At 46.4% G+C, this 25,605-nt stretch overlaps 1 protein-coding gene across 1 annotated transcript in view; it reads right to left on the bottom strand.

The window, feature by feature from the left end:
• Positions 1–333: 333 nt before the first annotated feature.
• The window catches only part of MYBPC3 (myosin binding protein C3), a 164,693-nt gene continuing 139,421 nt past the window's right edge, over positions 334–25,605 (bottom strand). Inside the window, exons 23-32 of the mRNA XM_073658952.1 lie at positions 9,325–9,459; positions 6,186–6,353; positions 6,020–6,108; positions 4,854–5,049; positions 4,634–4,773; positions 3,952–4,111; positions 2,510–2,646; positions 1,387–1,573; positions 1,153–1,186; positions 334–562 (exon numbers count right to left, since the gene is read on the bottom strand). Coding sequence (XP_073515053.1) covers positions 1,176–1,186; positions 1,387–1,573; positions 2,510–2,646; positions 3,952–4,111; positions 4,634–4,773; positions 4,854–5,049; positions 6,020–6,108; positions 6,186–6,353; positions 9,325–9,459 — 1,223 coding nt within the window. The 3' untranslated portion in view covers positions 334–562; positions 1,153–1,175. The remainder of the gene's footprint in view (positions 563–1,152; positions 1,187–1,386; positions 1,574–2,509; positions 2,647–3,951; positions 4,112–4,633; positions 4,774–4,853; positions 5,050–6,019; positions 6,109–6,185; positions 6,354–9,324; positions 9,460–25,605) is intronic.

Consider the following 25,605-nt stretch of genomic DNA (forward strand, 5'->3'; position numbering starts at 1 on the left):
ACCATAACGTCCCTGGTGGGCCAGAGAAGCTGATAACCGCAGCCCCGGTGGTCTCGGACTGTTGATTGTTAACTATTTAACAATCAACAGGGGGGGGGGGGGGCCCTAACGCTGCAGATTTTGTAGCAATAATTTTCTGCAGCTGAACTGTGGAGCGGAGTGGGGGGCAGGATACTCGGTAGAAGCCTTTTTGGACATAGCCGGCCCCTCTGGGGCCACATCCAGCTGCTCGGGGGCGCCACGTTGACCCCTGTCGGAGCCCCAGTCGGATAAAACATGAAAAAAAACTCCTAGAAATATTCAGCATTTTTTTACATTTCTTTATTTCACTTTCTGAATCCCTGTAAAGGTCATCCGAATTATACATCGTCATCTCGCCGGTACTACTGTAGACGGGACTATCACATCCTTCATAACATTTAGAAAAAAAAAATATTGAAGCCGACGTCTCCTTGGTGGAACATGAAATGAACGCCGAGACGGCGCCACCGTACACGTGTAAATACTATAAACTACTGCAGCCTGTAGATGGCGCTCCTCCTGCTCCGCCGCCCTCCTTCACCTGTGGGCAGAAAGGACAATGAGTTGCTCTATGGTCACATGACAAGAAGTATAGGAGGCTGGTCATGTTACCATGGCAACCCCAGAGCAAGCACAACGCTGATATTACCGCAGCAGGAAAGGAAAGAACACAGAATTATTGATGATTCTGAACCTATTTAGTTACATTCTCAACAATTAATCTGTGGCTCTCTGGCTTTTGCAAAACTACAACCTGGCATGCTGAGAGTTGTAGTTGCTGGAACAGGTTAATGTTAGAATTGTGTCCTGCTTTACAACTTCTCCAGCGGTGGGAGCCTCCTTACACCACAGAGATAGACCGGGGGCCGAGCATGTGCAGCTCTGTCCATTCACTACCATGTCACCACTAGAGGGCACTCACTGTATACAATGAGCTCCCCCTGGTGGTGGTTGCAGGCAGAGAGAATCATGTTATAACTAGGACCATGTAGGGATTTGGAGCTCCGTCCGCTATAAAAATACATCAAGTAATTGATTATTGAGCGTGACACAACATGGTGTAAGGTGGAAATCACAGCCCGTCTCCCACCGTACATGCAGTCAGTTTCTGGTCCCTTCTCCCGCTCTTACCTGCCGTCACCCATCGCTGCCATTTACTGGGGCACTGAAAACAAGGAAAAATAGAGATTCAGAAACCATCCGCCGTTATACGTTACTGCGTCTCCCCGCACCGGTAACATGATGTATAACCGCGCAGAGGCGAGACCCTAATACGGGCTCTGGTAGACGGACGAGTGTAGGACGCGGTGCCCACCCTAATGTGTGATCAGAGCCCAGTCTGACATGCCCGGTACACGGCCTCACCTCGGACCTCCAGCCGGCACTCGGTCTCTGCCTCTCCGTGCTCATTCACTGCTTTACATGTGTAGACGCCGCCATCAAAGGGACTGGGCTTCCGGACCTCCAGGGTGAGCACACCCTGCTTACTGAAGGAGCGGTAACGGGCCTCCCCCGACAGATCCATCTTGTTCTTGTACCAAGTGATTCTTGGCTGCAGGTGGTGAAGACAAGTTATCACAGGACAGGTGAAAGGAGGAGGAGGGTCCCAGAAGAAGACCCTCCGGGCACCGTGCAACCTGACTATGCCCACCCCACCCCCCCGGCTCGGTCTCGCAGTCCTCAGCCCTAGGGCTTGTTCACACACAGTATTTCTGATGCGCTTTTTTTTTCAGTCTTTTTTTTTTTTTTCTTCGTACAGAAAATACAAACGCATTGTCTTACAGTAGCAGCATCACCATCTCCTCCAAACTCACACTAAGTCTCTCTGCTGCGGTTTTTTGTTTTTTGCTTTAATCGCTGATTATCAAACTCTCGCAGCTTTTTTTTTACTGCAGTTTTTCCCTATTCACTTCAATGAGAAATAGATGCAGCCTTTCCCTTCCAAAAAAAGAGTTTACAAAATAAAGCAGCAAGTAATAATGTATGAAAAACAAGAGGATTATTTTTTTTCTCTTTATCAGTTCGGGTCTGCATTAATTTCAAAGGGGTTCGGGTTCTGGTGGAAGTTCGGGTACTGCTGTGGTACCAGAACCAAACTGGCTCAAAAGTTCGGGTCAGGTACCGCAACCCAAACTTCCACCGATCCACCTGTCAGTGAGATTCCTGATGTTTGTGTGTATGAGTCCAGTGGGCGGTCCTACTAGTGATTGACAGCTACCTCTGCATGCAGTCATACAGGTAGGACTGTCAGCCCCTGGGTAGCCCCGCCCACTGGACTCATACATATAAACACCAGGGATTTCACTGAATTAATTGAACATTTTACTGAAACTTTCCCCACAATAATATCTCTCACCCTGCTCGGCTCCTCCTGCCCTATAACATCCCGCCCGCAGATCAGACGGCATTTTCCCTTTAAGTTGTGATATTCCAGTGTCGCCGTCCCCTCATTACACAATCCTATAGTAACCATTACTGGGGGCCGCACCTTGGGGGATCCCCGGAGGGCACAGCTGAGGGTTGCATTGTATCCTGCAACAACGGAGCGGTTGGCAAGGGGATGTGTGAATTTAGGAGCTTCTTCAAACTCGTGTTCCTTGTAGTTGGGGGGTTTGTAGGAAATTCCTAAAAAAAAAAAAAAAAAGAAAAAATTGAGAAAAGACAAATTTTAAAAAAAATAAAACACTTTTCTGGCATTAAAATAAATGCAGAAAAACTTTGTAAAAAGTAGAGAATCTCTTAAAATCACTGTAAAGACCAGATGCTCTCAGGGACCCCATTTGATCAGATCTAATCTGTCAGCAGATGTTCAATCCTCTACAGCGCCCCCCACAGGGGAAATGATGAATATCTGAAATGGGTTTTCTGAACCAAAATACCCCTTTAAGTATAAGCACAACCTCTTTTAAGAGGCATCCGCATTATATACTGAAGACAGAAGACCCACCGGCCAATTCACTGCACTTCCCATAGACTTCAATGGCCGGACGCCGCACTCATTGCTAAATCAGAGCAGCAAATGGGGGTAACGGGACCTCCAAATCCCTGGTGGGAGAGTGAGAGTCACAGGGGTGGGGCCTGCACCTGTGCCATGGAGGTGGGGCTTGCACCTATGTCACGGGGGTCGGGCCTGCACTTGTCATGGAGGCGGGGCTTGCATCTATGTCAGGGGGTGGGGCTTGCACCTGTGTCATGGAGGCGGGGCTTGCACCTGTGTCATGGAGGCGGGGCTTGCACCTATGTCACGGGGGTGGGGCCTGCACTTGTGTCATGGAGGCGAAGTTTGCACCTATGTCAGGGGGTAGGGCCTGCACTTGTCATGGAGGCGGGGCTTGCACCTATGTCAGCGGGTGGGGCTTGCACCTGTGTCATGGAGGCGGGGCTTGCACCTGTGTCATGGAGGCAGGGCTTGCACCTATGTCACGGGGGTGGGGCCTGCACTTGTGTCATGGAGGCGAAGTCTGCACCTATGTCAGGGGGTAGGGCCTGCACCTATGTCATTGAGGCGGGGCTTGTGCCTGTGTCACGGAGGTGGGGCCTTGTCATGGAGGCGGGGCTTGCACCTGTGTCACGGGGGTTGGACCTGCACCTATCAGGCATATACTGTGGACAGACCTTACATGTTTATAATGGTAATACCACAAGCATACGCTCCCACTCAAGGTAACATAGGGCATGGAGGGACCCCAGCGTACGGCTCCTGTACCAAGTAACTAAGTAATGGTACCATGCAGGAGACCTCCTGGGCAGTGGACGGATCACACCTGTCCCACCCAGTGCCCAATGTGAGATTGCCTAGGAGGAGATGCAGGATAACCCCTGTCCCCTGTATATTGGGGGTTATGGTAGTTCTTCCCAGAGTCATTATTACAAACATGACACGGCGGTGAGGAATCGTCTGTCGGTGTTCAGACCTTGCTGCGTATTTACCCGTTTTCAGGATTTTGGCGCTGTCCTTGGAGTTGACGGGTTTCTCGCTCAGGCCGCACATGTTCTCACTGAACACTCGGAAATAATACTCGTTCCCCATGATCAGGTCGGAGACCACGCAGTGAAGACGTCTGTAGTGTTCGTAGACTGTGAACCATTCCTGGGAAAGAACAAGAGACGGCGATCACAGACGCGGATCTCATGGCGCCCGGGACCTCGGATATTGGGACTAGTCCTTATACGGGGGAGTCTGATCTGTCACATAATGTTGGATGGGTCCCAGCGGGTGGGCTGCATCCATCTGGAGAGCGGGGGTCCCCATCGCAGCCCTCTCCATAGCTGTGATTGCCTGCACTGCAGTTTTCAGAGCTCTGCGCACGTGCGCAACCACATAACTATTCCTGACTGCATGGCCAAGCTCTTGAGATAGATGCAGCTATCAGTCATTTATGGCATATCCTGTTAATAAGCCATAAATGTCCCCTTTAAATCCGGCCAAGCACTTTGCTGTAGGCTGACCCATAAAGATGGCTGCGGGGAGGAGAAGAAGCCACGACCGGACCAGTGTCAGACTATGGGGCGCTCCGGCCAGGACTTCAGAGAGCTGCCCATAAACCATAGTCTGGGGTTCGGCCGTCCTTCACCCAACGTGTCCTCCAGACCACCCATTCTTTCCTCTCACCATGGTCTTCTTGTCGGCTTTTTGGACGGTGTAGCCGGAGATCTCGGTGTTTCCATCATCTTGAGGTGGAGACCATTCCAGGGCCACATTAAATCCCCAGATTTCCACAATCTTCAGCTTTTGGGGAGCGCTGGGCTTGTCTGCAGCAGAACATTTGGGTTATAGTCATATACCGGCGTCTGGGGGTCTCCGCGGCTTCTCTTCTGTCGCCGTGACTTACCTACGATCTGGATGTGGATGGTGGCGGTGTCCTCGCAGTTCTCGATCTGGATTTTGACCTGGTATTCTCCGGAGTGGCGCCTCTCAGCAGATCTGATGAACAGGATGGTGTCGGACTCACTGTTTCTGATGCCGACCTGTTTTGGATCGATGGGTTGTCCGTCTTTCAGCCAGGTGACCACGGGGCGAGGCTTTCCCTGTAACCCAAAAGAGTCATGAGAATGACGGAATTATGGTGGAAAGAGGCGAAGGCGGGAGGGAGTCTCTACATCTCCTTTGGGAAATGATGCTTGGGGTGGGCCACCTGCATGGACCCCCGATAACCCGGGACTGATGGATGTATGGCTGCGGTGGTCGTCAAGAGCAGCTCTCGGCTAAACAAGCTCCATGTATATATGTATACGATGCAGTATTCATGAGCTAACAGCCTCCTCCGGTCCATGGTTGTATCATCCAGAATCTCACGTTTCACACAGCATCCTAAATTTACCAGCGCTCTGCCCCCGGCCGCCACGTGCCGCCGCGCTGTTATGGAGCTCAATCATCATCCCCGCGACCTCGCCCCTCATTGTACATTCCCGTCTCTCATAGTGTGAAGCACGAGGCGAACTGATCCCGGTCGCTGAAGTGTGACCACTACGCACATGTCCTCGCTTTACAGCAGCTGCTTGGCTCTGATAACAGCCATTATGTATTGTCGCTGTCTGTAAACCACTCACGAGGCACCAAGTGTATGATTTACTGCTAAATCTAAAGGCCCTCGTAGGATAAGTGCAGTATGGCGGCTTTTTAGCTCAACTGCATTGTCTGATGTAGTCTTAGAAGGTTGAACTCTCTCCCCCATACTTTACACAGTAGCTTTGCTTGCTTAGATATTGGGAAAAACCAATATAAACTCATGATTACGTCACCATCTGAAGGAGCGACTTGGATACCCCGATCCCTCGCTGTGATCACTAATGAGTCCGAGGGTTGTATGGCTATTGGAAGCGTTTTCTCCAACAATCCCTTTTGGTTAGACGCGTTAATTACAGGTCGTCTCATCGCTGCGATCAGCAGTGATCGCCTGTAATCAGCAGAGGTACCCGGCAGCAAGTGTTGATTTCTTCTACAGCGCCCCCGCAGGGGGTATTAAGCATTACATGTGGCCTGCTACACCAGGAATACCTGGAAGGGTATGACGATGTTCACGGTCTCTCCGACTCTCTTCACAAGTTTCTGTCTCAGGAAACGTGGGAGCCAGATCTTTGGTCGTTCTGGAGGAAGATGAAGGTTGTGATAAATGAATAGATACGAGATAGAAAAATCCAGGGACAGACGCACGGACACTTACGCATGATCTCCCGGATGGTCACCGGCTCTTTCATGGTGCACGGCTCGCTGGCACCTGCCAGGTTAATTGCTTTCACCCGGAATGAAAGTCTCTCACCGGTGGGGAGGTCTCGGATCAGACATGATGTCCTCTCGGTCAGGCCTTGCAGTGCGGGGACCCAGTCAGAAGCTGCAGATGGAAAACAATAGTGCGGTATTATGTAAGAAGATACTGCGGAGCGGAGGCTACACGGCTGCGGAGCGGAGGCAACACGGCTGGGGAGCGGAGGCTACACGGCTGCGGAGCGGAGGCTACACGGCCGTGGAGCGGAGGCTACACGGCTGGGGAGCGGAGGATGCAGTGTACAAGCTTCTATCAGAATCGGTATACCTTCCAGGAATGAACCAGGAGTCTCAGGATGAACAGTCCTCAGTCGCGTCCAGGTCAGGCGTTGTACAGAGAGGACAGGGACCAATAGCAGAGATTAAAAAACAGTCCCCGTTCAGGAGTATCTGGGACATGGCATGTTCCAGTGAGGTGCCATAGTAGTGTATGACGGGACCACCCCTTTAATTACGGTTTATAAATAAAGCCGACATTACGGCTGTCACCGGCCTCTCCCTGCGTCTGGCCGATCCGCACAGTCCTGATATTGGATACCCGGATCCGGGTGTCATTATGGAAATAGTGGAGGCCGCATTGCCCTGTGAGATCTATTCGCAGCAGCTGTGAATCCTCGGCCGGCCTCTCTGCTGTCGGACACTTTGCAGAGGCCACTTTGGCGGGACGATGGTCATAATCCTCCAAATCACATTAAATCATTATGAGCAGCGTGGAAATCCAGAAGTAAATGGATCTGGTGTGACGGGGCGGCTCTGGTGACACCTGATTAGAGATAACGGGCGTAACCCGGCCGGGAGGGCAATTAATATGGGCATTCCTGTGCCCACTACCGAGCTCGGCAGCCTCTAAGTGCGGAGCGGAGTGTTTATCATGGCAGAGGACCAGTTCTTGAGACGAAATGGGAAACACAAGAAGATAAGCCTGTAAGCCGCGCTCCTCCAGCGTCAGGGATTCTGTGAGGGGTCAGTGCCGACATTAGGACAGCAGCGTGCACCATAAATGTGCCTGGACCCTCGCACTGTGTCCTGTCCTCCCATCATGGGCTCAGCTGTTCTTCTGACTACCAACGTCAGCCATGTTTGCTGTCACAGGGCGCCAGGAGAGGGGGCATATCACTGTGATGGCACCTAACCACCACTGGGACCGGCACTGATCCCGAGGGGGGCATTTCACTGTGATGGCACCTGTCAACCACTGGGACCGGCACTGATCCCGAGGGGGGCATTTCACTGTGATGGCACCTAACCACCACTGGGACCGGCACTGATCCCGAGGGGGGCATTTCACTGTGATGGCACCTAACCACCACTGGGACCGGCACTGATCCCGAGGGGGGCATTTCACTGTGATGGCACCTAACCACCACTGGAACCGGCACTGATCCCGAGGGGGGCATTTCACTGTGATGGCACCTAACCACCACTGGGATCGGCACTGATCCCGAGGGGAGTATTTCACTGTGATGGCACCTGTCAACCACTGGGACCGGCACTGATCCCGAGGGGGGCATTTCACTGTGATGGCACCTAACCACCACTGGGACTGGCACTGATCCCGAGGGGAGCATTTCACTGTGATGGCACCTATCACTAATGCCGAGAGCAGGACTCTGCAGAACCCTCCCTGAATGTAGCAGAGCTGCACATGTGGAGGCTGAGCATGCGCATATCTGCTCCAGTCTCCCATAGACAATGAATGGAGCGGAGGCTGAGCATGAGCATATCTGCTCCAGTCTCCCATAGACAATGAATGGAGCGGAGGCCGAGCATGAGCATATCTGCTCCAGTCTCCCATAGACAATGAATGGAGTAGAGGCCGAGCATGCGCATATCTGCTCCAGTGTCCCATAGACAATGAATGGAGCGGAGGCTGAGCATGCGCATATCTGCTCCAGTCTCCCATAGACAATGAATGGAGCGGAGGCCGAGCATGCGCATATCTGCTCCAGTCTCCCATAGACAATGAATGGAGCGGAGGCCGAGCATGCGCATATCTGGTCCAGTCTCCCATAGACAATGAATGGAGCGGAGGCCGAGCATGCACATATCTGCTCCAGTCTCCCATAGACAATGAATGGAGCGGAGGCCGAGCATGCACATATCTGCTCCAGTCTCCCATAGACAATGAATGGAGCGGAGGCCGAGCATGCGCATATCTGCTCCAGTCTCCCATAGACAATGAATGGAGCGGAGGCCGAGCATGCGCATATCTGCTCCAGTCTCCCATAGACAATGAATGGAGCGGAGGACGAGCATGCGCATATCTGCTCCAGTCTCCCATAGACAATGAATGGAGCGGAGGACGAGCATGCGCATAGCTGGTCCAGTCTCCCATAGACAATGAATGGAGCGGAGGACGAGCATGCACATATCTGCTCCATTCAAGATGTCCCAGAGCCCCATTTTCGGGATCAGACCAGCAGCAGTCACTAAGTTATTCCTTATCCTATCAATACAGGATAACGCTCAATCCAAGGTATAACCCTTTAAATTTGCACAAATTGCACTCGAAAGTGGGGTCCTGATGTAACCAGGGGATGAAAAGTCAAATGCGGCCATGTGATTAGTCTGAATTTCTGTTCCTACTCTTGGAAGGTTCTGGTTCTTCTTATGGAAATCAAGTGTAGGAAGATTTACAGGCAAAGCATTCTGGGAATAAAGATGCAAATTAGCTCTTCTCCTGTAAGTACGGTCAGTCTGGTTCCACCTGGACATGGTGACTGCTTATAGGTGACACTGGAGAAAACCTCTTGTGGAGCAGAGCTAATGTGCATGCAATGGTCACAAGCTCTACCGGGATTCCTATGTGACCCGCAGGCCACGTTAATCCGCCATTTACACCAAAAGCTGAAGGGAAACTGCAATATTTTATTTTGCAATTTGTATGACTTTGATGGCTGATTCTGTGGCGATGGACTGGAAGGTGTGAATTAAGTCTTAAGAAATGAGATGTTGGAATTTGCATGTTCCCCCCGTGTCATACAGACCCGGTATATGAGATCAGACCGTGATTGGGGACAGGGACCGGCTGCACTTACATCCCTCCTTGCAGTACTCCACGATGTATCCGTCCAGTCCTCCGGCACCGATCCTCTCGGGAGGCCTCCATTTCAGGGTGATGCTGGTGTCGCTCACGTCCTCCACCGTCAGCGCGGTGGGCTCACTTGTTGGAGCTGAAAGACACAAGGGGAAGTATTAGGATGTTATACGGTGGCGTAGATCAATCGGTGGACATGACCCAGTGCAGACGGTTCACGTGGTCCCTGGCACGTCGGTGGGTCGTCATCCTCAGCACAGTATTATTCCTCTCCTTCCTGACACTTCCACTTCCACGCTATAAAAGGATGGTCTCGTATTTTGGGTTAGGTTTAGGTTAAGGCTAGGCTAAGTCAAGGCTAGGCTAGGGCTAACCCTAACCCCGGCTATATGGAAGGCAGAAAATCCATATATCATGTCCTTGCAATGAAACAGTGATCTGATGTCTTGTTCTCATTCACATGAGCGCAGCTTAACAAAGTGCGGACCCCCTAATAGCTCCGAGCCGTGACCAGATCTTTATCCCGTGAGCAGCGACGTCCAGACTCAGACTGCTTTTAGATTGTACCACGTTGGTAATAAAATCACAATAATCATCTTTCTACTGATCCTAATGAAGGTTTTATTTTTTATTTTTAAGATTGGTAACAATATAAAGCAGGTGGAGAATGGGGGGATGTTTTTTGGCATTTTTCTCCCAAAAGTCTCCGTGGAGGAAATGTGTTATTTTTTAGTGCCATTTTTTTGCATTACAAATCATGTGGTTCTAAAAGAGATGTAGAAATCCCGATGTGTAATGTCGAAAAATCAACCCCCCCAAAAAAATGCATGTAAAAAAACCCACAAAAACAAGTGCAAAAATGCTGCCAAAAAAGTGCATGCAAAGGAAGTACTGGATATTTTTGCTGTAGCTATTTTCCTGCAAGTTTTTTGTACAAAAAATATATATATTTTTCCTGTCACTTGTGAATACAGGAATACATTGCACACAGACTATTAGGATACCACGATTGTCCTCATCCTTCACACTCTTCGACGTAACTTATAAGTACAATACGACTCCTTAAAAACCAATCAAGGTGCATCTACCGATCCAACGCGTACAACAAATAAGCCAAGCACACAACCCAACAACCAAGTGTCCACCACAAAAGCAAAAAAGGACCTTAACCCCCATATAAAAGCTCCACAACAGTCACCAAATCTGCAAAAAAAATTCTCCAGCTGCGTCCTGAACGATAAAAAGGACACGAGGGAACGATAAAAAGGACACGAGGGAACGATAAAAAGGACACGAGGGAAAGTTCCACCGGTCGGCATCACCCAACCTTCCTGCAAGCCTACGATGGTTGAGTCCTCGGAACAGACGGGCATTGATTATTCCAATGATCGGGGGCTATAAAGGAGGATCAGACCTAGAATTTCTTTTTGTTTTCTTCGGACGGGTCTTGAAATTTCCACTTGGGAACTTTTATCTAAACGTGACAATCGAGTCATGGTGGAACTTCGGGAGGCTCCAGGAAACCAAACTTCCCACTCGTTGCTCCAATGTGAGGATGAAAGGAGTAAGACGAGGGATGTAAGAACGTAGGGACTGTATGAGAATAGGAGGGGGCTGGAGGATGAGCTCAGAGACCCCCCCGCTCCCGACCCCCTCCTTATACCCAAGAGGAACATTTCTTTCCCGCATTCTGAGCCTTGATCCTCGACAACGTTAATGCTCTCACCTCTAAATATAGCAGCCGCTTCCCCATCAGCACATTTACGTAACTAAAGCCAGATAGGGAATGATAAATTCATAGAAACGATTTGGAGAAGAGGACAAAGTGTAAAAAAGAAAAAGTTGCGATCTCCACCCTCCGTACAACAAAGTCTTATACATAGACCCCCACGTCCGGGGGACGGCACCGGGTGCACCCACCATCTCCGCTTCTGAGTCTCCCCTCGAAGAGAAGACTTTAGGTGACATCACATTTCATGAAAATAGAAGAAGACAAGGAATTATCTAATCGGCACAAAGACGTTCTCAGCTGTCGGCGAGAATCTCTTAAATGTCAAGAGTGATCTGACTCATTTGTAATATAAAAGTTTTATTACGCTCCACCACTTGGTCTCGTATAAAGGGTTCAGGTCGCGGTCCTGTCTCAAGTCACGAAAAGATCTCGTAACCCTCCTGCTGCTACGGATATAACGGGGACACGGGGAAATACGGATTTCTAATGGGTTACAACGGCCTTTCAGAGATGATCCGGCAAGAAAAACAATTGCAATTAAATTATGAATTTCATTTTGAAATTTATTAAAAAGCAACAAATTTTAGCTACGAGGGGCCTAAGTGACCCAAATCCTCCGATTTCAGCAGCAGGAAACGGGGGTGGGTCTTTGTTCCACTTGAATGCGGCTTGACAGACAGGAGAAATGGGGTAGAGAGACAACGAGGAGGTTTTTCAGTTCAGGGCTGAAATGCAATTTCACATTAACAAGCTGAATGTACATTGAAAAGTGAGGAAACAGAAGTTCCAGAACCTATAGTGCTGGCAGAATGCTGATGAAGAGGAACCACCCAATCAATATGAAACATTAAAGAGCATGAGAATCAGGAAGTAAATGAGTCAGCGCAGCCCAGGACATGAATGGATCCATGGACGGCACCACATAACGGTATACGGCCGATGCATCACCGGCGGTTATCATGCCGTCACCGATAACGCTATCCGGGTTAGGGCAGGGGACGCACCGCTCGGTCTTTCCTGCCTCGCTGGATATAGTGATGTAATGTTAGTTAGGACTTACTTACAGAATGAAGCTTCCTGAGAGTGATCAGGAAAGGGTTAAGAGACATTCGTTTGCGCTGATTGAGCGTCTTGTCGGTCCCATTTTCGGCTTTGGTTACAAGACCTGAAGCTGTAATGCTGTTGATGGGGGGGGTGCGGAGACCCCGCAGGTACGCTGCGCTCAGGGCAGCTGTGTGTAATAGTGGACGGCTGCGGTGGCGTTTCCATTGGTGGAGTCTGGCTGAGGATTTGGACATTTTTAGGCATTTCACATGCGCCTGTGATTTTCCACTAAGATTCTTGGTTCAAAAAAATCCCTAAAATCCTAAAAAACCCATCAGTGGAAATGGCCGATATTCAATGGAGTTGAAACCGGGGCCGACCTTATATTGGCGGTGCCCTGTGTGGAGCCATATGGTGCAGAAAAAGTACAAAGCATGAACATCCCCTAATAATATAATGTACAGTGCCTAAATCATATACTGCGCCGCCATAGAGTGCACCAATAACACCGACATACAATCTACCAGTAATCTAATAACAATCTCCATCGGGCGCATGGAGAGCGGTAGGATGGGTGCGCGGTACCTGCAGATCCCTGGCAGGTCATCCTGGGCGCGGTGGCGCGGGGTGATTGTGCTGTCAATCAGACCCTGCTGCCAAGATGGCTCTTCCACATGGCGCTGATTGTCTCGCATTGTCTCGGTGTGGGGGCAGCACAGTCATGGGTGGTCCGCGCTGCTCAGTGACTGATCAGATATATATTTGTATTATATCACTTCTATATATATTGGTTCCTGTAAGTTCATAGAGGTTGGGATGACTTTTTAACACACATGAAGTGACCGCTCTGACTTTAGTGACTGCAGCGCTCAGTCAGGCTGCTGACAGTTGTGACAAGGTTTAGTCGCTCTCCTTGACAAATGGCGACGTCCTATTCCTGTACACTACTGATCGTGCAGACGGCGCAGCATGGAGCCCGACTGATACACAGTCTATAGTTACTGCACCTAAAGGTGCCATAAATATAGAACAAACCTTTTCTGGATATGTCCACAACATCTCACCTACACAATGCTTACTGATCCTGAGTTACATCCTGTATTATACTCCAGAGCTGCACTCACTATTCTGCTGGTGCAGTCACTGTGTACATACATTACATTACTGATCCTGAGTTACATCCTGTATTATACCCCTGAGCTGCACTCACTATTCTGCTGGTGGAGTCACTGTGTACATACATTACATTACTGATCCTGAGTTACATCCTGTATTATACTCCAGAGCTGCACTCACTATTCTGCTGGTGCAGTCACTGTACACATACATTACATTACTGATCCTGAGTTACATCCTGTATTATACTCCAGAGCTGCACTCACTATTCTGCTGGTGCAGTCACTGTGTACATACATTACATTACTGCTCCTGAGTTACATCCTGTATTATACTTCAGAGCTGCACTCACTATTCTGCTGGTGCAGTCACTGTGTACATACATTACTGATCCTGAGTTACATCCTGTATTATACTCCAGAGCTGCACTCACTATTCTGCTGGTGCAGTCACTGTGTACATACATTACTGATCCTGAGTTACCTCCTGTATTATACTCCAGAGCTGCACTCACTATTCTGCTGGTGCAGTCACTGAACACATACATTACATTACTGAACCTGAGTTACATCCTGTATTATACTCCAGAGCTGCACTCACTATTCTGCTGGTGCAGTCACTGTGTACATACATTACATTACTGATCCTGAGTAAACTCCTGTATTATACTTCAGAGCTGCACTCACCAGACTGCTGGTGCAGTCACTGTGTATATACATTATATTACTGATCCTGAGTTACATCCTGTATTATACTCCAGAGCTGCACTCACTATTCTGCTGGTGCAGTCACTGTGTACACACATTACATTATTGATCCTGAGTAAACTCCTGTATTATACTTCAGAACTGCACTCACTATTCTGCTGGTGCAGTCACTGTGTACATACATTACATTACTGATCCTGAGTTACATCCTGTATTATACTCCAGAGCTGCACTCACTATTCTGCTGGTGCAGTCACTGTGTACATACATTACATTATTGATCCTGAGTTATATCCCGTATTATACTCCAGAGCTGCACTCACTATTCTGCTGGAGCAGTCACTGTATACATACATTACATTACTGATCCTGAGTTATATCCTGTATTATACCCCAGAACTGCACTCACTATTCTGCTGGAGCAGTCACTGTGTACATACATTACATTACTGATCCTGAGTTACATCCTGTATTATACTCCAGAGCTGCACTCACTATTCTGCTGGTGCAGTCACTGTGTACATACATTACATTATTGATCCTGAGTTATATCCCGTATTATACTCCAGAGCTGCACTCACTATTCTGCTGGTGCAGTCACTGCGTACATACATTACATTACTGATCCTGAGTTACATCCTGTATTATACTCCAGAGCTGCACTCACTATTCTGCTGGTGCAGTCACTGTGTACATACATTACATTACTGATCCTGAGTTACATCCTGTATTATACTCCAGAGCTGCACTCACTATTCTGCTGGTGCAGTCACTGTGTACATACATTACATTACTGATCCGGAGTTACATCCTGTATTATACTCCAGAGCTGCAATCACTATTCTGCTGGTGCAGTCACTGTGTACATACATTACATTACTGATCCTGAGTTACCTCCTGTATTATACTCCAGAGCTGCACTCACTATTCTGCTGGTGCAGTCACTGTATACATACATTACATTACTGATCCTGAGTTACATCCTGTATTATACTCCAGAGCTGCACTCACTATTCTGCTAGTGCAGTCACTGTGTACATACATTACATTACTGATCCTGAGTTACATCCTTTATTATACTCCAGAGCTGCACTCACTATTCTGCTGGTGCACTCACTGTGTACATACATTACATTACTGATCCTGAGTTACATCCTGTATTATACTCCAGAGCTGCACTCACTATTCTGCTGGTGCAGTCACTGTGTACATACATTACATTAGTGATCCTGAGTTACATCCTGTATTATACTCCAGAGCTGCACTCACTATTCTGCTGGTGCAGTCACTGTGTACATACATTACATTACTGATCCTGCGTTCCATCCTGTATTATGCTCCAGAGCTGCACTCACTATTCTGCTGGTGCAGTCACTGTGTACATACACTACATTACTGATCCTGAGTTACATCCTGTATTATACTCCAGAGCTGCACTCACTATTCTGCTGGTGCAGTCACTGTGTACATACATTACTGATCCTGAGTTACCTCCTGTATTATACTCCAGAGCTGTACTCACTATTCTGCTGGTGCAGTCACTGTGCACATACATTACATTACTGATCCTGAGTTACATCCTGTATTATACTCCAGAGCTGCACTCACTATTCTGCTGGTGCAGTCACTGTATACATGCATTACATTACTGATCCTGAGTTACCTCCTGTATTATACTCCAGAGCTGCACTCACTATTCTGCTGGTGCAGTCACTGTGTACATACATTACATTACTGATCCTGCGTTTCATCCTGTATTATGCTCCAGAGCTGCACTCACTATTCTGCTGGTGCAGTCACTGTGTACATACACTACATTACTGATCCTGAGTTACATCCTGTATTATACTCCAGAGCTGCACTCACTATTCTGCTGGTGCAGTCACTGTGTACATACATTACTGATCCTGAGTTACCTCCTGTATTATACTCCAGAGCTGTACTCACTATTCTGCTGGTGCAGTCACTGTGTACATACATTACATTACTGATCCTGCGTTCCATCCTGTATTATGCTCCAGAGCTGCACTCACTATTCTGCTGGTGCAGTCACTGTGTACATACATTACATTACTGATCCTGAGTTACATCCTGTATTATACTCCAGAGCTGCACTCACTATTCTGCTGGTGCAGTCACTGTGTACATACATTACTGATCCGGAGTTACATCCTGTATTATACTCCAGAGCTGCACTCACTATTCTGCTGGTGCAGTCACTGTGTACATACATTACATGACTGATCCTGAGTTACCTCCTGTATTATCCTCCAGCGCTGCACTCACTATTCTGCTGGTGCAGTCACTGTGTACATACATTACATTACTGATCCTGAGTTACATCCTGTATTATACTCCAGAGCTGCACTCACTATTCTGCTGGTGCAGTCACTGTGTACATACATTACATTACTGATCCTGCGTTCCATCCTGTATTATGCTCCAGAGCTGCACTCACTATTCTGCTGGTGCAGTCACTGTGTACATACATTACATTACTGATCCTGAGTTACCTCCTGTATTATACTCCAGAGCTGCACTCACTATTCTGCTGGTGCAGTCACTGTATACATACATTACATTACTGATCCTGAGTTACATCCTGTATTATACTCCAGAGCTGCACTCACTTTTCTGCTGGTGCAGTCACTGTGTACATACATTACATTACTGATCCTGAGTTACATCCTGTATTATACTCCAGATCTGCACTCACTATTCTGCTGGTGCAGTCACTGTGTACATACATTACATTACTGATCCTGCGTTCCATCCTATATTATGCTCCAGAGCTGAACTCACTATTCTGCTGGTGCAGTCACTGTGTACATACACTACATTACTGATCCTGAGTTACATCCTGTATTATACTCCAGAGCTGCACTCACTATTCTGCTGGTGCAGTCACTGTGTACATACACTACATAACTGATCCTGAGTTACATCCTGAATTATACTCGAGAGCTGCACTCACTATTCTGCTGGTGCAGTCACTGAGTACATACATTACTGATCCTGAGTTACCTCCTGTATTATACTCCAGAGCTGCACTCACTATTCTGCTGGTGCAGTCACTGTGTACATACAATACTGATCCGGAGTTACATCCTGTATTATACTCCAGAGCTGCACTCACTATTCTGCTGGTGCAGCCACTGTGTACATACATTATATTACTGATCCTGAGTTACATCCTGTATTATACTCCAGAGCTGCACTCACTATTCTGCTGGTACAGTCACTGTGTACATACATTACATTACTGATCCTGAGTTACATCCTGTATTATACTCCAGAGCTGCACTCACTATTCTGCTGGTGCAGTCACTGTGTACATACATTACATTACTGATCCTGAGTTACCTCCTGTATTATACTCCAGAGCTGCACTCACTATTCTGCTGGTGCAGTCACTGTATACATACATTACATTACTGATCCTGAGTTACATCCTGTATTATACTCCAGAGCTGCACTCACTATTCTGCTGGTACAGTCACTGTGTACATACATTACATTACTGATCCTGAGTTACATCCTGTATTATACTCCAGAGCTGCACTCACTATTCTGCTGGTGCAGTCACTGTGTACATACATTACATTATTGATCCTGAGTTACATCCTGTATTATACTTCAGAGCTGCACTCACTATTCTGCTGGTGCAGTCACTGTGTACATACATTACTGATCCTGAGTTACATCCTGTATTATACTCCAGAGCTGCACTCACTATTCTGCTGGTGCAGTCACTGTGTACACACATTACATTACTGATCCTGAGTAAACTCCTGTATTATACTTCAGAGCTGCACTCACCAGTCTGCTGGTGCAGTCACTGTGTATATACATTATATTACTGATCCTGAGTTACATCCTGTATTATACTCCAGAGCTGCACTCACTATTCTGCTGGTGCAGTCACTGTGTACATACATTACATTACTGATCCTGAGTTATATCCCGTATTATACTCCAGAGCTGCACTCACTATTCTGCTGGTGCAGTCACTGCGTACATACATTACATTACTGATCCTGAGTTACATCCTGTATTATACTCCAGAGCTGCACTCACTATTCTGCTGGTGCAGTCACTGTGTACATACATTACATTACTGATCCTGAGTTATATCCCGTATTATACTCCAGAGCTGCACTCACTATTCTGCTGGTGCAGTCACTGCGTACATACATTACATTACTGATCCTGAGTTACATCCTGTATTATACTCCAGAGCTGCACTCACTATTCTGCTGGTGCAGTCACTGTGTACATACATTACATTACTGATCCTGAGTTACATCCTGTATTATACTCCAGAGCTGCACTCACTATTCTGCTGGTGCAGTCACTGTGTACATACATTACATTACTGATCCGGAGTTACATCCTGTATTATACTCCAGAGCTGCACTCACTATTCTGCTGGTGCAGTCACTGTGTACATACATTACATTACTGATCCTGAGTTACATCCTGTATTATACTCCAGAGCTGCAATCACTATTCTGCTGGTGCAGTCACTGTGTACATACATTACATTACGGATCCTGAGTTACCTCCTGTATTATACTCCAGAGCTGCACTCACTATTCTGCTGGTGCAGTCACTGTATACATACATTACATTACTGATCCTGAGTTACATCCTGTATTATACTCCAGAGCTGCACTCACTATTTTGCTAGTGCAGTCACTGTGTACATACATTACATTACTGATCCTGAGTTACATCCTTTATTATACTCCAGAGCTGCACTCACTATTCTGCTGGTTAAGTCACTGTGTACATACATTACATTACTGATCCTGAGTTACATCCTGTATTATACTCCAGAGCTGCACTCACTATTCTGCTGGTGCAGTCACTGTGTACATACATTACATTACTGATCCTGAGTTACATCCTGTATTATACTCCAGAGCTGCACTCACTATTCTGCTGGTGCAGTCACTGTGTACATACATTACATTACTGATCCTGCGTTCCATCCTGTATTATGCTCCAGAGCTGCACTCACTATTCTGCTGGTGCAGTCACTGTGTACATACACTACATTACTGATCCTGAGTTACATCCTGTATTATACTCCAGAGCTGCACTCACTATTCTGCTGGTGCAGTCACTGTGTACATACATTACTGATCCTGAGTTACCTCCTGTATTATACTCCAGAGCTGTAGTCACTATTCTGCTGGTGCAGTCACTGTGCACATACATTACATTACTGATCCTGAGTTACATCCTGTATTATACTCCAGAGCTGCACTCACTATTCTGCTGGTGCAGTCACTGTATACATACATTACATTACTGATCCTGAGTTACCTCCTGTATTATACTCCAGAGCTGCACTCACTATTCTGCTGGTGCAGTCACTGTGTACATACATTACATTACTGTTCCTGCGTTCCATCCTGTATTATGCTCCAGAGCTGCACTCACTATTCTGCTGGTGCAGTCACTGTGTACATACATTACATTACTGATCCTGAGTTACATCCTGTATTATACTCCAGAGCTGCACTCACTATTCTGCTGGTGCAGTCACTGTGTACATACATTACATTACTGATCCTGCTTTCCATCCTGCATTATGCTCCAGAGCTGCACTCACTATTCTGCAGGTGCAGTCACTGTGTACATACATTACATTACTGATCCTGAGTTACATCCTGTATTATACTCCAGAGCTGCACTCACTATTCTGCTGGTGCAGTCACTGTGTACATACATTACTGATCCGGAGTTACATCCTGTATTATACTCCAGAGCTGTACTCACTATTCTGCTGGTGCAGTCACTGTGTACATACATTACATTACTGATCCTGCTTTCCATCCTGCATTATGCTCCAGAGCTGCACTCACTATTCTGCAGGTGCAGTCACTGTGTACATACATTACATTACTGATCCTGAGTTACATCCTGTATTATACTCCAGAGCTGCACTCACTATTCTGCTGGTGCAGTCACTGTGTACATACATTACTGATCCGGAGTTACATCCTGTATTATACTCCAGAGCTGCACTCACTATTCTGCTGGTGCAGTCACTGTGTACATACATTACATTACTGATCCTGAGTTACATCCTGTATTATACTCCAGAGCTGCACTCACTATTCTGCTGGTGCAGTCACTGTGTACATACATTACATTACTGATCCTGAGTTACATCCTGTATTATACTCCAGAGCTGCACTCACTATTCTGCTGGTGCAGTCACTGTGTACATACATTACATTACAGATCCTGCGTTCCATCCTGTATTATGCTCCAGAGCTGCACTCACTATTCTGCTGGTGCAGTCACTGTGTACATACATTACATTACTGATCCTGAGTTACCTCCTGTATTATACTCCAGAGCTGCACTCACTATTCTGCTGGTGCAGTCACTGTATACATACATTACATTACTGATCCTGAGTTACATCCTGTATTATACTCCAGAGCTGCACTCACTATTCTGCTGGTGCAGTCACTGTGTACATACATTACATTACTGATCCTGAGTTACATCCTGTATTATACTCCAGATCTGCACTCACTATTCTGCTGGTGCAGTCACTGTGTACATACATTACATTACTGATCCTGCGTTCCATCCTGTATTATGCTCCAGAGCTGAACTCACTATTCTGCTGGTGCAGTCACTGTGTACATACACTACATTACTGATCCTGAGTTACATCCTGTATTATACTCCAGAGCTGCACTCACTATTCTGCTGGTGCAGTCACTGTGTACATACACTACATTACTGATCCTGAGTTACCTCCTGTATTATACTCCAGAGCTGCACTCACTATTCTGCTGGTGCAGTCACTGTGTACATACATTACATTACTGATCCTGCGCTCCATCCTGTATTATGCTCCAGAGCTGCATTCACTATTCTGCTGGTGCAGTCACTGTGTACATACACTACATTACTGATCCTGAGTTACATCCTGTATTATACTCCAGAGCTGCACTCACTATTCTGCTGGTGCAGTCACTGTGTACATACATTACTGATCCGGAGTTACATCCTGTATTATAGTCCAGAGCTTCACTCACTATTCTGCTGGTGTAGTCGCTGTGTACATACATTACATTACTGATCCTGAGTTGCATCCTGTCTTATACTCCAGAGCTGCACTCACTATTCTGCTGGTGCAGTCACTGTGTACATACATTACATTACTGATCCTGAGTTACATCCTGTATTATACTCCAGAGCTGCACTCACTATTCTGCTGGTGCAGTCACTGTGTACATACATTACATTACTGATCCTGAGTTACATCCTGTATTATACTCCAGAGCTGCGCTCACTATTCTGCTGGTGCAGTCACTGTGTACATACATTACATTACTGATCCTGAGTTACATCCTGTATTATACTCCAGAGCTGCACTCACTATTCTGCTGGTGCAGTCACTGTGTACATACATTACATTACTGATCCTGAGTTACATCCTGTATTATACTCCAGAGCTGCACTCACTATTCTGCTGGTGCAGTCACTGTGTACATACATTAAATTACTGATCCTGAGTTACCTCCTGTATTATGCTCCAGAGCTGCACTCACTATTCTGCTGGTGCAGTCACTGTGTACATACATTACATTACTGATCCTGAGTAACATCCTGTATTATACTCCAGAGCTGCACTCACTGTTCTGCTGGTGCAGTCACTGTGTACATATATTACATTACTGACCCTGAGTTACCTCCTGTATTATACTCCAGAGCTGCACTCACTATTCTGCTGGTGCAGTCACTGTGTACATACATTACATTACTGATCCTGAGTAACATCCTGTATTATACTCCAGAGCTGCACTCACTGTTCTGCTGGTGCAGTCACTGTGTACATACATTACATTACTGATCCTGAGTTACATCCTGTATTATACTCCAGAGCTGCACTCACTATTCTGCTGGTGCAGTCACTGTGTACATACATTACATTAGTGATCCTGAGTTACCTCCTGTATTATGCTCCAGAGCTGCACTCACTATTCTGCTGGTGGAGTCACTGTGTACATACATTACATTACTAATCCTGAGTTACATCCTGTATTATACCCCAGAGCTGCCCTCACTATTCTGCTGGTGCAGTCACTGTGCACATACATTACATTACTGATCCTGAGTTACATCCTGTATTATACTCCAGAGCTGCACTCACTATTCTGCTGGTGCAGTCACTGTGTACATACATTACATACTGATCCTGAGATACATCCTGTATTATACTCCAGAGCTGCACTCACTATTCTGCTGGTGCTGTCACTGTGTACATACATTACATTACTGATCCTGAGTTACATCCTGTATTATACTCCAGAGATGCACTCACTATTCTGCTGGTGCAGTCACTGTGTACATACATTACATTTCTGATCCTGAGTTACATCCTGTATTATACTCCAGAGCTGCACTCACTATTCTGCTAGTGCAGTCACTGTGTACATACATTACATTACTGATCCGGAGTTACCTCCTGTATTATACTCCAGAGCTGCACTCACTATTCTGCTGGTGCAGTCACTGTGTACATACATTACATTACAGATCCTGAGTTACCTCCTGTATTATACTCCAGAGCTGCACTCACTATTCTGCTGGTGCAGTCACTGTGTACATACATTACATTACTGATCCTGAGTTACATCCTGTATTATACTCCAGAGCTGCACTCACTATTCTGCTGGTGCAGTCACTGTGTACATACATTACATTACAGATCCTGAGTTACCTCCTGTATTATACACCAGAGCTGCACTCACTATTCTGCTGGTGCAGTCACTGTGTACATACATTACATTACTGATCCTGAGTTACCTCCTGTATTATACTCCAGAGCTGCACTCACTATTCTGCTGGTGCAGTCACTGTGTACATACATTACATTACTGATCCTGAGTTACATCCTGTATTATACTCCAGAGCTGCACTCACTATTCTGCTGGTGCAGTCACTGTGTACATACATTACATTACTGATCCTGAGTTACATCCTGTATTATACTCCAGAGCTGCACTCACTATTCTGCTGGTGCAGTCACTGTGTACATACATTACATTACTGATCCTGAGTTACCTACTGTATTATACTCCAGAGCTGCACTCACTATTCTGCTGGTGCAGTCACTGTGTACATACATTACATTACTGATCCTGAGTTACATCCTGTATTATACTCCAGAGCTGCACTCACTATTCTGCTAGTGCAGTCACTGTGTACATACATTACATTACTGATCCTGAGTTACCTCCTGTATTATACTCCAGAGCTGCACTCACTATTCTGCTGGTGCAGTCACTGTGTACATACATTACTGATCCTGAGTTACATCCTGTATTATACTCCAGAGCTGCACTCACTATTCTGCTGGTGCAGTCACTGTGTACATACATTACATTAGTGATCCTGCGTTCCATCCTGTATTATACTCCAGAGCTGCACTCACTATTCTGCTGGTGCAGTCACTGTGTACATACATTACATTACTCATCCTGAGTTACCTCCTGTATTATACTCCAGAGCTGCACTCACTATTCTGCTGGTGCAGTCACTGTGTACATACACTACATTACTGATCCTGAGTTACATCCTGTATTATACTCCAGAGCTGCACTCACTATTCTGCTGGTGCAGTCACTGTGTACATACATTATATTACTGATCCTGAGTTACCTCCTGTATTATACTCCAGAGCTGCACTCACTATTCTGCTGGTGCAGTCACTGTGTACATACATTACATTACTGATCCTGAGTTACCTCCTATATTATACTCCAGAGCTGCACTCACTATTCTGCTGGTGCAGTCACTGTGTACATACATTACATTACTGATCCTGAGTTACATCCTGTATTATACTCCAGAGCTGCGCTCACTATTCTGCTGGTGCAGTCACTGTGTACATACATTACATTACTGATCCTGAGTTACATCCTGTATTATACTCCAGAGCTGCACTCACTATTCTGCTGGTGCAGTCACTGTGTACATACATTACACTACTGATCCTGAGTTACATCCTGTATTATAATCCAGAGCTGCACTCACTATTCTGCTGGTGCAGTCACTGTGTACATACATTACATTACTGATCCTGAGTTACATCCTGTATTATACTCCAGAGCTGTACTCACTATTCTGCTGGTGCAGTCACTGTGTACATACATTACATTACTGATCCTGCGTTCCATCCTGTATTATGCTCCAGAGCTGCACTCACTATTCTGCTGGTGCAGTCACTGTGTACATACATTACATTACTGATCCTGAGTTACATCCTGTATTATACTCCAGAGCTGCACTCACTATTCTGCTGGTGCAGTCACTGTGTACATACATTACTGATCCGGAGTTACATCCTGTATTATACTCCAGAGCTGCACTCACTTTTCTGCTGGTGCAGTCACTGTGTACATACATTACATTACTGATCCTGAGTTACATCCTGTATTATACTCCAGATCTGCACTCACTATTCTGCTGGTGCAGTCACTGTGTACATACATTACATTACTGATCCTGCGTTCCATCCTATATTATGCTCCAGAGCTGAACTCACTATTCTGCTGGTGCAGTCACTGTGTACATACACTACATTACTGATCCTGAGTTACATCCTGTATTATACTCCAGAGCTGCACTCACTATTCTGCTGGTGCAGTCACTGTGTACATACACTACATAACTGATCCTGAGTTACATCCTGAATTATACTCGAGAGCTGCACTCACTATTCTGCTGGTGCAGTCACTGAGTACATACATTACTGATCCTGAGTTACCTCCTGTATTATACTCCAGAGCTGCACTCACTATTCTGCTGGTGCAGTCACTGTGTACATACATTACTGATCCGGAGTTACATCCTGTATTATCCTCCAGCGCTGCACTCACTATTCTGCTGGTGCAGTCACTGTGTACATACATTACATTACTGATCCTGAGTTACATCCTGTATTATACTCCAGAGCTGCACTCACTATTCTGCTGGTGCAGTCACTGTGTACATACATTACATTACTGATCCTGCGTTCCATCCTGTATTATGCTCCAGAGCTGCACTCACTATTCTGCTGGTGCAGTCACTGTGAACATACATTACATTACTGATCCTGAGTTACCTCCTGTATTATACTCCAGAGCTGCACTCACTATTCTGCTGGTGCAGTCACTGTATACATACATTACATTACTGATCCTGAGTTACATCCTGTATTATACTCCAGAGCTGCACTCACTATTCTGCTGGTACAGTCACTGTGTACATACATTACATTACTGATCCTGAGTTACATCCTGTATTATACTCCAGAGCTGCACTCACTATTCTGCTGGTGCAGTCACTGTGTACATACATTACATTATTGATCCTGAGTTACATCCTGTATTATACTTCAGAGCTGCACTCACTATTCTGCTGGTGCAGTCACTGTGTACATACATTACTGATCCTGAGTTACATCCTGTATTATACTCCAGAGCTGCACTCACTATTCTGCTGGTGCAGTCACTGTGTACACACATTACATTACTGATCCTGAGTAAACTCCTGTATTATACTTCAGAGCTGCACTCACCAGTCTGCTGGTGCAGTCACTGTGTATATACATTATATTACTGATCCTGAGTTACATCCTGTATTATACTCCAGAGCTGCACTC

Source organism: Phyllobates terribilis, unplaced genomic scaffold (assembly GCF_046119375.1).
Source record: "Phyllobates terribilis strain yellow unplaced genomic scaffold, ASM4611937v1 Scaffold_13__5_contigs__length_258822181, whole genome shotgun sequence".
Taxonomy (NCBI): Eukaryota; Metazoa; Chordata; class Amphibia; order Anura; family Dendrobatidae; genus Phyllobates; species Phyllobates terribilis.